The sequence below is a fragment of the Aptenodytes forsteri genome, unplaced genomic scaffold, assembly GCF_000699145.1.
Source record: "Aptenodytes forsteri isolate BGI_AS27 unplaced genomic scaffold, ASM69914v1 Scaffold146, whole genome shotgun sequence".
NCBI classification, from domain to species: domain Eukaryota; kingdom Metazoa; phylum Chordata; class Aves; order Sphenisciformes; family Spheniscidae; genus Aptenodytes; species Aptenodytes forsteri.
The window spans coordinates 7,266,255-7,280,428 of record NW_008795128.1 but is presented as its reverse complement, the minus strand read 5'-3'; the positions used below and the strand labels follow the sequence as shown (position 1 = coordinate 7,280,428).

Below are 14,174 nucleotides of genomic sequence, written 5' to 3'. Positions count from 1 at the left end.
GGGGGGGGGCGGGGCGGAGTGAGCGAGCGACTGCGTGGTGCTTAGTTGCCGACTGAGGTTAAACCACGACACCTGGTTATTCCCCTTCCCATGAAAAGGAAAAGGCAATTTGCAATCCTTATTCTGTATTCTGCATATATGATATTAGTGCATTTTTTTTTAGATAAACTTGTTAGTGCCTAGGGGACTATTTCCTGAAAATATAGAAGGAAGGCTAGAGAAGTAGAACGTGAATTTTCTATGATTGTGTTACTGCATTGATATGTGCACATATTGAAATGTGTGTGTGTTTATCTATATCTATCTGTATATGTTTTTCTTCCTAGTCTAACTTCGCAATGGGACGTTTTCCTAGCACCTGCAGGAAGTGTTATATGCTGGATTTTGGCTTGGCACGGCAATTTACCAACTCATGTGGGGATGTCAGACCAGTAAGATTTTTTCACAGTTGTCAATTTGATTAATTGAATGTGGTAATACGCTGTCTTTTTTTCTGGAGAAGTATAGGAGTTGCATTGAACTGGTAACTGATCTAAACTTGACAAACATAATCCCAGATCAGAAATGCCATGTGATTTATTGATTATATTAAAAGACTGGCAGTTGGGGATGAATCAGGTTTCTGATTTTTGGCTTGAGGCAGAGGTGTAGTCTATGGGTTTTTTTGGATAATCTATCTTTTGGTTTGGAAAATCAAGTGACAAATAGGTTTTCATTAAATACCTGAGTAATACACCAGAGCTGAATTTCACTTGGTATTATATATTGCATTAAGGAAAAAAAAAAAAATCTATGTAGGAGAAAAAAGTCACTCACTAAACTGAATATATAATCTTCTGAAAGAGAAAGTCTGAATAATTAAAACAGTGATAGGACACTAATTATAATATATAACAGGACATAGTTAAGTGTAGTTTCTGTATTCCCATGCGATGTAGTCTGAAGAAAATTGTAGATAAAAGCGTATCAATGAGGACATTACAATTTTAAGTACAGTAGAGCCTCCCTAATTCACTGGCGGGCAGTTCTTTTGTTAATTTCAAAGTTTGAAAATGAGCAAGTCAGTGCCATGGTACATGGTGATGTTTTAAAGAAATGTATTTTCTTTATTTAGTTTACATTTTGACGGTAATACTGAGTAATGTACTAGTCAATATTGTGTAGCATATTTACTAATGTGATGCGATTTGAGTGGTAGAAGCCATCTCTACAGGCTTTTCAATTTTATTTTGCCTAGGAAGTTGGGAAAGTGGCAAATTTTTGTGTGCAAATTATGAGGTATATGAATTAGTAAGGTAAATTAGCGGGGTTCTGCTGTACTCTATTCCTTCAGCCATAATGCTGGACACTGCAATGAAAGCAAAGAGCAGGGGAGACCAACAGAGTGGCTGCTGCTGTTGGAAAGGTGAGCTAAACATTTTAAGTAGTTTTTAAATTTTTTTTATTTCTCAGTGTTCTTGTCGTGTTCTGTATGTTTGGCTGCTTATAATGTTTTTCTAACTGACCTGTAATTTTGAAGAGAAAACAATTCCCAAGATTCTGTAATTTCTATATATATACACACACCAATGGTAGTATTTTCAGAAGAAATAGGTGATAACAACAGAAAATTTAATATTTCTGCTATTCTTTCTTTTGTAACAACTCAGCTCTTGCATTTTGTTTTTCATTGCAGTGCCCTACAATGTAACTGAAGTAATTCTTCAATTTAATCGCTTTAGAATTTTCTGACAGTGTAATCCATATTAGTAGAATAGCAGTGAGGGGAAAAAAAAGACAGTAGTTTTATTTGTACTTAATAGTCAGAAATGGCTCTTGTATAGATAGCAACCATACTGTTGGCCTTGCTTACTAATAAAATTTATTAATATTTTCATTAAATGTGCTATGTGCTTCTCCTTAAGGCTGTCCTTCTAAACTTCATTAGATTTCTTCAGCAGATACTGCAAATAACCTGGAACAATGTAAAAGCATGTTCTCCAAAAAACATAGTACTCTATTGGTAAGAACCTGTTCCTTAGTTAAGGTTGGTTATTAGATTTTTATGATAAGCCTAATTTTCTATACACCTGACTTCCACAGAAAGAATCCCAGTCCCATTGAGATTTTACATATCATCCCCGAGTCCTTGAATTTCCATGAAGTGTTCTGAAAGAATCAGAAGAGAAGTTTTGGAAATTATAGTATCAGGTTTTAGTCCTTTGGCAGCTTTGTATTTCCCTCAACATTAAGGAATTCCTGGTGGCCATAAATCTGTTTGTTCAACTCAAAAAGACAGAAGAGGCTTATATGGATACTGTTGAAAGCAGAAAAATTTATGACAGGACTGTATTTCCCTCCAGAAGTCATTGGCAGCACCACTGGCTAGCATATACATTCCAACAGGTGGAGATAAAAAAATCGAGTTAGCTTCAAGACTGGTAGAGAAGAAAGGTGTGTAGTTCTTCGACAAAATGCAACTTAGACTGGCAAGGGGGTTGAAACTAAAAGGCAATTACAAAAATAAATTATCATCAGTTTTATAGTATAAATCTTCTTGTTAGTATAGGTAGTATTCACTTGAATGAAGTTCAAACAAGAAGTTGAACGGAGGTCCTTATGGTGAGGAAGACTGCTTTATTTTGTGAAATCAGGTCAAGAAGCAAAGAGGAAGTGAAAAATTTATCAAACCATTAAGCTACCCAACATTAGACTCAGTTAATTGCAGTATGTTGTATCAAGACAGAGGAATGCAGCAGAGTTTCATACGACTTCAGTGTGATAAGGTGTTCTTGTTTCAGATCTGTTATAAAAAGAGGAATTATAAAACATGGGCATCCATGGTTTTATTCCAGTATTTGACTGAAGTATGTGCTGGTGGCTAGTGATACGTTCAACCATCCATTCGGACCCTTCTGTGTTTCTGTTAAGCCTGTGCTTATTCTAGTCTCAATGTTTTCTTTTGTCTCTCCTCTCTGGTTTCCTTTCTACATCCACCTCCTCATATTGCTTTGCTTCCAGTTACACTAGTTTCTCTTCTCCTTGTAGTTTTGGTGCCCACTGGAATAGTACCATGCAAATAAGTGAAATTTTCTTTGCTCTCAGTTTTTTCTTTGCGCCACAATGAAACCTGAAAGCATTCTGAAGGAGTGAGAGAAAAGAAATTCAGGCTGTTGCAGCTCTGGATTGAATTATGCCTCGTGACAGATAGAACATTTGAAGAATTTAGATGCCTGATTCAAATAAGGCTGTATTGAGTTTGTGTGAAATTTAGTTTTTCAAAAGCTCATGCATAATCAGTTTTGGGTGGCTAGTAGAATATTCCTTGACATCATCATGGTACACTCTCAAATCCCTCCTTGTCTGTCTTCATTCCAAGGCACGCTGGGCATATAGGCTTCCTACAAATTATTGTGGGGGCTAATAAACAAAATAAACATTTGTTTCAGCTGCATTCAAGAACAGTTTGAAATGATGTGCTGATTTAAAAGCAAGCAGCTACAAAAACAGTCATCTAACATGAAGAATTTCAGCTTGAATTGGTAATATGCAGAAAGTTTCAAGTGGCTGAATGCAGAATCTTCTATGGAAAGTAGTGGCCAATGTGCAGATTTTACTACAGGTGCCATATATGATGTGTTGGCAGTGAAGTTCACGAACAGGCAGCAGTGCTAATGGGTCTGGAGAAATTTTAATGAAGTTCCAGCAATATTCCAATAGAAAATGTTTATGCTTTAAAGTAGAAATGAAGATTCATTCAGGTTAGAGAACTTAAATATTTTTGGTACTATCTGTAGTAATTACTTTTTTGTTTCACATTGTTATTACAGTAGTTACCAAACATACCTGTTTTCATTACAGAAAATGTATTGATGACACAGACACTTCCTTCGCATGGACTTGCGTCTCCCTCATCTTTTCTATGGTGTATAGAACCGTTCTGAACTTTAGTTTCTTCATGTGCACTTGCCTGTCAATAATACTCCAAATCATGGCCAATGGAACTAAGTCTCCCATGCATCATATTAATTTAATTGCAGGGTTTTAATGAGTTATCATAGACTCTTTTGGGGCAAATTTTACAGTAGCATTGGATCTATTTGTGTTCACTGCAGTCTGTTTTCTCATTTTGCTGCCATGCTTTTCTACCTTCCCGAAATGGCTGTAGAATTAAGTTAAAAGCAGCTCTATCTTCCCTGATAAATTAAATTATTCTCTAGAGTAAATAGATGTTACTACAGCAAAAATTGCTCCCAGGATTTTTGTACACTATAGACAAACAAAGCCTACGTTTAAGCACTGCTTATTTCAGTTCAACTTGAGTGTAATCTATCTTTTTCTCCTTTGTGGGAGCACTGATTTCTTGAATTCTCATTTGATTGTTGTTTATTGCTAGAGAGAAATTTTAAAATGAGACATTTGACACATTAACTAGAATAAGAATGTATTTTAATTTATGATTTATTGTGAAATAAGATTTATCTCACTGTTTTGTTTCTTCTGCTGTTGTTTACCATAAGCAGTGTTTATTGCAAAGTTCACAACACAAAGCTCCTCCAGTTCAGTCTGCCTTGAAATTAATAGCAGCTCATATATTAGTAAGTTGAAATTATTTTATTTGTTTAAAAAATAAGAATTAAATTATCTAGGGATCAATATAATCAAGCTTGCAAAGAAAATTGGGTAGGTAGATTAGTCTACAATTGAACGAAATGTTTAGCTTGTGTTTACTGAGAGATGTTAGCATCCAGAATTTTAAAATTTCTGTAACTATGCCATCAGAACTAATTTATAGCTTCTCCCATGCCCATGTGATAACGACATTCCATCTATTGACATCTTCTTTTCCTGTGCTGGTTTTTCTTCTCAACATTACTAGCTTTCATCTTCTGTGATCCCTGTCAGCTTTGTCTCCTTTTCTCAGTTTTCTCCATTTTCCATTAATACAAGTCTTAAACCTGCATCCACATAGTTTCTGCCTCTTTATCTTTGATGACAGTCTTCCTTTATCTGACTTTCCTCTGGCTCCAGCTTCTTTCACGATTTAATTTCAAGTCTTCTTTCTTCAGTGTATCCCTCTCTAGTTTATGTTCCCTTCTTTCCCCCTTTATCTTCAGATAGCCTCATTCATAAACACATTTTTAAATCTCTAGGCACATGATTCACATTCATGATGTCCCTGTTCCAATACTGTTTCCTGTTTAAACTAAAACTGTGTCATCTGTCTCTGGTATCTTTGTGAATATCTTATGATGAACTCAAACTCAACGTGCTCTTAGTCTCCTTTCTCCTGTGTCAACCACTCAGCGCTACTTCTGTTCCTAATCACTGCATGTGATACTATCTTCCTGTCTCCAAGGCTTACTGGCAGTTTTGACTTGGTGTGTCTTTACATCCAGTCTGTGTATATATCCTGACAGTGTTTTCTGTATACTATGCGTATACATTCATATGCGTATGTATGGGGTTTGTTTGTTTATTTATTTCATTCACAAACCTGAAGTTCTTGTGTATGCTCACCATCCCCTGACCTGACTGTTGCAGTATTCTTTTTCTGGTTTGATGAATACAAGGTTTTTGCCTTGACAAACACCAAAATTCAGGTTGCTACTACAGACACAATTCATGTGATTTGTTTTGATTATGTTACCCTTCCAAAGTGCATCAAACAAGCTACTTACTCTCATTTTTAAGGCTCTTAAGGATCTCTGCCCGCACAGCCTATTATCTTTCATTCACAGTAAAGATAAGCAACAGTAAAGATGGTGACCTGCCTCCATTACCTGCTTCTGGATTTGTAAAGAAAGAAACTTCATTCTTTATTTCAGACTGTTCCTTATGTTGGAAGGGAGATTTCTGTAACCACCCAAAACCTCACTGTTTTCTTTTAAATCTCTGTTGGGAAACAAAACTGGAAAAGTATCATCATTTTCTGTAGGAGTTGAAAATAATCTTTGTTTGACCCTTAAACCTTCAAATACAGTCTGTTATGTCTGTAATTATTATTTAAGGTTTAAATGGAAGGTGTGCTTAACAGCAAAAAGCAGAATTTAGCACCAGTCTATATAGAACTACACAAAGATGGAGATAATACTGCATACAGAAAATATTATCTTCTAATATAAGAAACCATACATGAATGGTAGGAAGTCTTATTTATGTATGTGCTGTGTACATATTGCTGGCTTCTTATTTTGAATTACTGACAAAAGTAGTTTCAACACTGCGTTTTCACTTTGGCTGTTATTAGTTGTTCCTTATAGGCAGGTTTGGAGGGAGGATTTTTTGTTGTTAGTTTTGTTATTTTCTTCCTGAGAAGTTATGGTGTCTCCTTAGACTTCTTACCTAAAAGAATGGTCAAGGCAGAGAGCTTAGAGTGAGAAAGCCTTTCTTGAAGATTATCCCAACTAATTCCATGAAGGGTTCAAGCCATACTTCTGTATTAAAGGATCCCCCAGAGTTTTGCTGTAATGCTTGTCAGATCCTAAGACATCTCAGTGTCATTTTCAGAGATGTCGTTCATCTTTGTACTACCCATCTTAATGTCAGCCTCCATGGTGATTTAGCACCGTTAAAACCATGCTACTGGGGAGTCCGTTCAGCTGTAGCTGCTCCTATCTAAATAGTGTTTTGAAAAATGCAGGTTTAATATAAAGAGCTTCTCGGAAAGTAATATTTAAAGAACAGGAAGAGGAGTCCCAAGTGAGCAATTCACTTGTTTAACACTTTTAGTGCTTACTGCAATTTTCATTGCAGTTTGGAGTGTCACACGTGGACTGTCTGTTTACAGAATTGAGGAGCAAGCAGTTTTCAGCCCATTTCACTGCTTTTTCCCCAGTGGGATCTGCAATAGCATGATTTTTCACCCTTGGATTAAATTATCTAAAATGACCTTCATTTGGTTTGCAGCAGCCAGATGACAGTATGACTGATTTTGAAAGTAAAAAATAAGACTTGAAGGAGATATATTGTAGTTTATCCACCAAGAATATGATGGAATCTAAGAAATTGCTTCTGTGGTATTAATGTCTTTATTCCCACATTTTTGTATCCATCAAACCCCCTTTTTCAAGAAAAGTACAGAACGGTCACAAAGCTTAAGCTTTTGAATTCAGTAAGCAGTTTTCACATGAACGGCTGCTACAGGATGCACTGATTTTTGCATATCTGAAGGACACAAATGATTCACATGAAGTATCTGTTTCTCTTCTTAATTATCAGGTTTTCCTCATTTATTAACTCAGGGACCTAGCCAATGATGTGTTGTTTGGGTCATCCATTCCATCTGACCCAAGCTTTCAATACAAAGGATGGCATTGAGTTAAAGAGCAGAGGAGTTCCACCAGTTTTTAAAATTGGGAATAAATTGCTATAAACATAGGAGCATATGTTTTTTGTTTGTAAAAACTAGTGTCAAATTTCTTCCTTATTCTTCCTGGTTTTCCTTGTACTTCTGTCATCGCCTTTTTTGCTTTTTTACATAAGCTTCTTTTCCCACATTGCAGCTGAAATAGCCTTTTTCCTCTAATTCTATCTGCAGAATACATTATTTCTTCCTCCAATGATATCAGAACTCTTTTTCAGAAAACAATGAAATAATACATATCCAGTGTATTTCCCAAATATTTTAGTTGTAGCTGTCTTTATTCCCTTCCCTACAAAGTGAATGCAGAGTTTCTAAGTCTTATTTTTACACATCAACTGTGTAGGTAGTAATCTGTTGTAAAATTGGTAAAAAGGGATAGAATTGATTATAAATGTAATGGTTGGATTACTCAACTGTTGGAGAAGGACTAATCTCTTCTGCTATTCCATAATCATTATCTGGACTGTAACTTTAAATTCAGCTTTTTCCTTACAGGAAAATATCAACCCTCTTTATAAAGAGGAGTAAGAGTTCATTTTGGGAAATTATGGGAAGGAGTATTTTGAGAGGCGATTTTATGTAATGAAAATGTTTGTGTTCAAGCTTTATTAGTCTGCCCCGGTGTCTGAACATACTGGCAAAAGGAAATACCTTTATTGCTCATCTTAAGGACCCAGGGTTTTTAGATTCTCTTGGGTTATTCAGTCAGCAGAGACAGTTTCCCACTTGTTCCAGGTATTAGCCTTAAAATGAAATAGTTGTAGTTGCAGTTTTCTTATTATAGTATCTTTTTACTACAGTGGTCTGCTTCAGTTGGTCAATCTTCAAAACTGAAAGAAAAACAGATCAACATAAAAATATAAAGCAAAAAAACCCGCTTTGCAAACTTTTTCATGCTACAAATAGTTCTCTCTCAGAAGAATTACTGTAAAATAAGCTATTTTTTAACTGCTAATTTTGAAATGGATTCTTTTTAACAAAATTGACCTGTTGTACAGCTGTCTGAATGACTATGTTTGTGAGAAGCTAACTTCAAAGAGAGAGGGATATGTCCCTTTTATCTCAGTAATAAGATATTTGTAAAATGTCTGAACATGTTGAAGAGAGTAGTGAAGGGCTGCAGTTCATTAAGTTGTATGATCTGACACTATTACCTGGTTAGAACTTAAAAGTCAGAAACAAACATTTATTTGCAGCTTGTAGGATTGTGAAGGATGTAAGAAAGGAACTAATGACAAACGTGTATCGTAATGTTGCTTGGAAGTGTGTAGAATAATTCACACTTGTTTAAAAATGAGAGCTTATGTAATGTTATTTTATATTTTCTGTTCAATTTACTTAACCTTGCTTTATTAGCTAAAAACCTTGAAGTCTGACTTAAACATATCGTGAAAAAACTTAAAACTTTTCAGGCGAGATCTTGAATGCAAACGTCATATTCTAGATGTAGGTAGTACTAGCATTATATGCCTTAGAGTACAGATGAAATGTACCTATTCTGCCACTTTATCTATATATTGTATATTCACTTTAAGAGTAATAGGAAAAGGTGTAACTCTTTCAGGTAAGGTCTTTGGAAACATATTCACTCTATTAACATATAGTTCACTATTTACAGTGGGTAATTTTGATCTGGATTTTTTTCTGTACATGGATTCATGTGCATTGAAGATCTAGTACTATTTTAATAAATGAAATTGTTCTGAACACCCAAATGCAGCATCTAAAAAGTAAAATATCAGTCTCTAGTACAGTCTGTTCTAAACTGTGAGAAACATATATAAACAAATGGCACATGAACAAATTTTTCTGCAACTATGCTGCTGTTCTCAGTGGTTTGAACCGTGGCTCTTTGTCCATTTTATTTTTGTTCACTTGGAACATATTTTGACCACATATACTTTTGGGAAACCTTGAACAATGATACGTGTGTAGCTGGGAATAGGATGAAGAATATGGAAACTTGGGCAGTAGTGTGTGTGTATAGACTTCTGAAACTAAGTTTTACATGATGGGGACAGTACGAGGATGCAGGTATTTGGGGTAGATGTAGAATTAAATTCTAGAATGGAAGTTGATAAGGAAACACTCATTGGTGGGAGGAACCTTGTCTGGTGACGGAAAAGATCGGAAGAGAGAAAAATGTGTGTGGGAAGGAGAACAAAAACTGCTGGGGATGATGTAGGCTATTAAAAGAAGGAAAGAGGAAACAGGGGCAGGGGAATAAATTGTTGGAGAGAAGAAGCCAACAATTGAATTAATGGTGTAGATAAGAATTGATTACTGCAAAGCAGGGTAATTAGAATTTAATTGTGGGGAGACTCTCTCTAATCATCAGGCAAATACATTTAGCAGGATGCAAATTTAGTATATGTACGAGATTCATATTCTACTGTTTAGTGCTTTTTGAGAGTATTGTCAAAGGGTTATTTTACCTACCATTTTGTTTCCCATTGTCCTAGTGATAGCTGAAGTAAGTAGTACTAGCATCTGTTTTTTCTTGCGACAAAGAATAAATTATTCTTTTTGAATGTAAACCTACCTTCATATAGCCTTCAGTTTACATGTCTCTATTTACATGGTGTTAATAGAAAGTGAAGGTGTCAGCTGTGGTGCAGAAATAGAAAACCTTGAGGGACAAAATCCGAAGGACATTTACATTCTTTACATCATCAGTACTACAACTAGCTCTTGGGCAGTTGTCAACACTCCTGTTTTAAAGTAAATGTTAACCTCAACTGTTCTTTGAGGTACTATTAAATTTAATATAAAGAAAGCAAAATAAAAGAAAAAAGAAGCCACTAGTCTTTGCTCTTAAACGGATTAACTTTTAAAAATTAATTTGAGGTCATAATTCTTTAAAAATCCATAAATTCAACCATCATGTATTATCACAGGCCGGAGTTTTGTGGTCTTTTATTTATGTGGACTTCAAGTTACAAATAACTGAGTTGTATTTGTTTTACAAAGAAGATAGTATAACATGTATGCAAGCTGAGCTGACAAAGCTAGGGAAGAGCACAATTGAAAAACTATCCATAAGAAGGTGGTGTTTCGATAAAAGCTTTTTATCTAAAACATCTGTGTTTTTCTACTCAGTATACAGGTCTCACTGACTGGCAGCCTAAAGAATTATTCAAATTAATAGCCAGTCCCCTGAGTCAGATTTTTTGGACTCAGCAAAAATGAATGAAGGAGAAAACTCCTTTTTGCCCAGTTTGGTGCTTAGTTTGGAACGTGGGCTTCCTCTTTGAAAGTATCCTGGGTTAAAAGGTATTCTGAGGATACTCTGTTTTATCTGTGGAACTGTTGTATTTTTGATAAATTAGGCTTTTTAGGTCAAAGGGAGAGAGACCCTATGACTGCTTTCCCCCTTCTCCCCACCTTTCTCCTGCCCTTCCCAGTGACTAGATTTTAGGTCATTCTTCAGCTGTTATTTAAACAAAAAGAAGAGCTTAGGCAGAGTTCTCACCCTCACAGGTTTGTTTAGCATGACCTTAATTTCAAGTGTCTAAACTTTCCTGTATTTATTTGAAATAAGTAAAATCAAAATTACATTCTTTTAACATACATTAAGGAGGTTTACAATATTTTAGATCTAACTTGCTAGATTTTTTTTTTTACCTGGAAATTTGAGATCTTAAACCTTACCAAGCTGGGAAGTCCTGATTTTAGAACAACTAGGAAATGTAACACTGTTTTTTTCTGATATGTTTTGCATTAAAGGAGTCACAAAACTCCTACTGTAAACATTAACAAAAGTATTCAAAGGAGACAGTATCCACCAACAATTTTCTGAGAAGTTACTCATGCTCTTTACTGGTGATCCGTCAGTAACAAAATTGTCTCTGACTCCTGCTAAAGCAGAAGATACACCAGCTGCTGTACAGTCTGACCCTTAGAAAAATGCAGTGAAAGCAATTGTAAATGCAAACGTTTAGATCTTTTTATTGTCTAGGGAAGCAGTTACAAACCTGTTCACATCAAACAATGAACATGTTATTCTATTCAGGTGTTTATGTACAAAATCAGATAAGTGCTGCTTGTCTTTCTTCAGTGCCCTCAGGTTCTGAGGATTTTACAGCAAATGAGTTTTTATCTTCAGGTTTCACTTTAGGATGACAGATGGTGTCCTGGAAATATACTTTAAGAAGCTGAATTCTTTAAAAAAAAAGTCCCAACAAAAACCCCGAAACAAAACAACCCCCCAAAAAAACAACAACAACAAACCCCTGCACAGCGTGCTGCACAGAAATGTGTTGTTAAATATCAAACCAGAGTATTAAATACATTTTGAAAGCTTTCAAAGTCTATTGTACTTCAGTTAAATACAAGGGTAGAAGGTATACATATCTTATATATTCATTCTTTTACTTTGTTCTTTACTTCATGAAATCTGGGAACGGTTATGCATTTGAATTGCATGTTGTTTCTTTCTTTTAGTATGCTGGATTATCTTGATTGCTGAGGAGGACTAGAGAATACTTCCATCTTATTCTACCTTACCTCCTGTCATCTTGGCAGAAGAATTGCAGATTGTTTATTTCTGTGTTTGGAAGAGAACATAGTTTTTATGGTACTGAAAGAGTGGAAGCTATATCCATTAAATGCTTTTTATGATGGGCAAAAAAGTGGGATAATTTTAAGAACTAAAGGAGCAGTGGTGAAGCTACACTCTTGTAAGAAAAAAGATCACTGCAAATCTTTTGTCCTCTCTGAAGGCAATTTGGACCCACGGACTGCTTAAAGATGGATTGCTCATATATGCTTCTCAATCTCCTTTTCAAGTAAATGCTGTTAGAGCCTGATCTGCAAACATTGATATTACTTTAAGAAAAAAGTCTCAGAAGTGGTCCACAGATAGTACTGTCTTAAACTTGTGCAGTTTTCTTTATTTGCCCCAGTGCCACTGATGATTTAGAATTTCAGTAACTACTCCTGAATAATACCTTGACTGTGTGCATTTATTATAAATAAGAGTCTATATACTGGAAGTTGTTTGAGAATAGTTGCTGAACATTGCATTCAGATTAAAATTTGGATTAAATTGAGACCGCCTATTAAATTTAAATGATTGGTAGCACTTTGGTCAGCTCCAGAAAATTGTGAAATTTATCAGGTTTTGGTTTTATTTAAAGAGCAGGAAGATACATTGTATCTTCAGCAGTTCCTTGATACATTCTCTGCTTTGAGTGACGCAGATTAAAGCAAAATCCAAGGACAACTAGGACATGTTTTATGCGTACAGTATTAAGTGGCAGTGGATTATATGGAAAATAATTAAATAGTACAAAAAAGTTTCAGGGACCTATTTCAATTCATAGTGCTCCATACTAAGCATATAATAAATAATTGGCTAAAAGATGTTAACTGGTCTAAAAAGACCTCTCTTCCAAACCTGACTAAAACTGTTGAAAGCCAGATGCTGCAGGGTAATGGTCCATGTAATTTTGTTAAATGTACTGTTCAGTGGTTGTTTCATCCTGTTGAGAAGCATTTTGTTGCTGGCATTTACCTTATGCTATCTTTTCTCAGTGATGTTCTCTCTCAGTCCCTAACAGTACGTTACACAGGGATGTGATTAGTCGAGGATTGCATATTTGCACCTAAACAAGTAAAATTGTGTTTATTTTTCCTCTTGAAATCTTCTCATCTTCCTCAGCTATACTGCCTATCTCATATTTAACATGTCACTTAAACTTGCACTACAGTTTTTGGGCTTCTCTTCTTCATTTCATTTTTACCTTCAAGTTGTCACTAAATCATATTATTTTCTCACTGAAACTTATGCAAACTTCTCTAAAATTTATCCACATGCCTTCTGTATTCTGATAAAATTTTCATCAATCCTTAGGTTATTTCCTTATCAGTTATAGCAACAATTTCTTTCTAGTGTCCTCTTTTCACTGTCACTCGTGTGTGAGTAGAGTTTACTGGAGTCATGTCTCACTAATAATTGCACTGCTGTGTAGTTAGGCTGCTGTTGTCTGGGCTGCAAGTGTTGAATGTGACAAAGAAGTGTTTCTGCAGTTGTAGGTGCTATGGTACTATACATGATATGTTACAAGGAGGAATTTGAACCTGAAGATAATCCTGTTTTATCCTTCCCTTTTTTCCTTTTCGTAACCTCTTTCTGAAAAACACAAGAACTTGAATAGTTCAGCATGCATTCTCAAGCTTAGCATGGAGGCACCCTGTGACAAGGAGCAAGAGCTACGTAACTATTCAGACATGGCACAAGAAGCACTCAAGAGCCTTCCAGTGCTCCCACGGGGCTAATCTGCTCAGGCTCAGCAAAGGGTTCTCTTCATTACTGCTGTACCAGACTAATAACACCATTACCCTCTCCTCCTTACTGTCATAGAAAGACTCAAATTATGGGAAGGATGATGGAGGAAGCAAAACAAGTTAGTAAGTTCCTATCTGTATAATAGTCCTCTGAGGCTTTTACACATTGATATACTTTAGAGTAGACCTTTCATAAGTTGACTCATTGAATGAACACACCATTATTTTGCAACCTAATTTTTTGGAGCAGGGAAGTGACAAAAAGTTACTTTTCCTCCTCAGCGTTTGCATGAAAGCTATGCATGATGTACTGGACACCTCAACACTAATGGTTACAAAGCAAAGACCTGTGCATGCTAAAATTTGGCATGAGAAGTTCCCAGGATGAAATGTCTATAACTGGGCAATCCTAAAACTGGAATTCTTTTTATTAATTTCTACATTGTTTGTGTTGTGGTTTAACCCAGCAGGCAGCTAAACACCACACAGCCGTTTGCTCATTCCCCCCGCCCCCAGTGGGATGGGGGAGAGAATCGGAGAG

At 35.7% G+C, this 14,174-nt stretch overlaps 1 protein-coding gene across 1 annotated transcript in view; it reads left to right on the top strand.

Moving 5' to 3' along the window:
• The window catches only part of TTBK2 (tau tubulin kinase 2), a 72,798-nt gene that overhangs the window by 15,020 nt on the left and 43,604 nt on the right, over positions 1-14,174 (top strand). Inside the window, exon 5 of the mRNA XM_019471620.1 lies at positions 327-431. Coding sequence (XP_019327165.1) covers positions 327-431 — 105 coding nt within the window. The remainder of the gene's footprint in view (positions 1-326; positions 432-14,174) is intronic.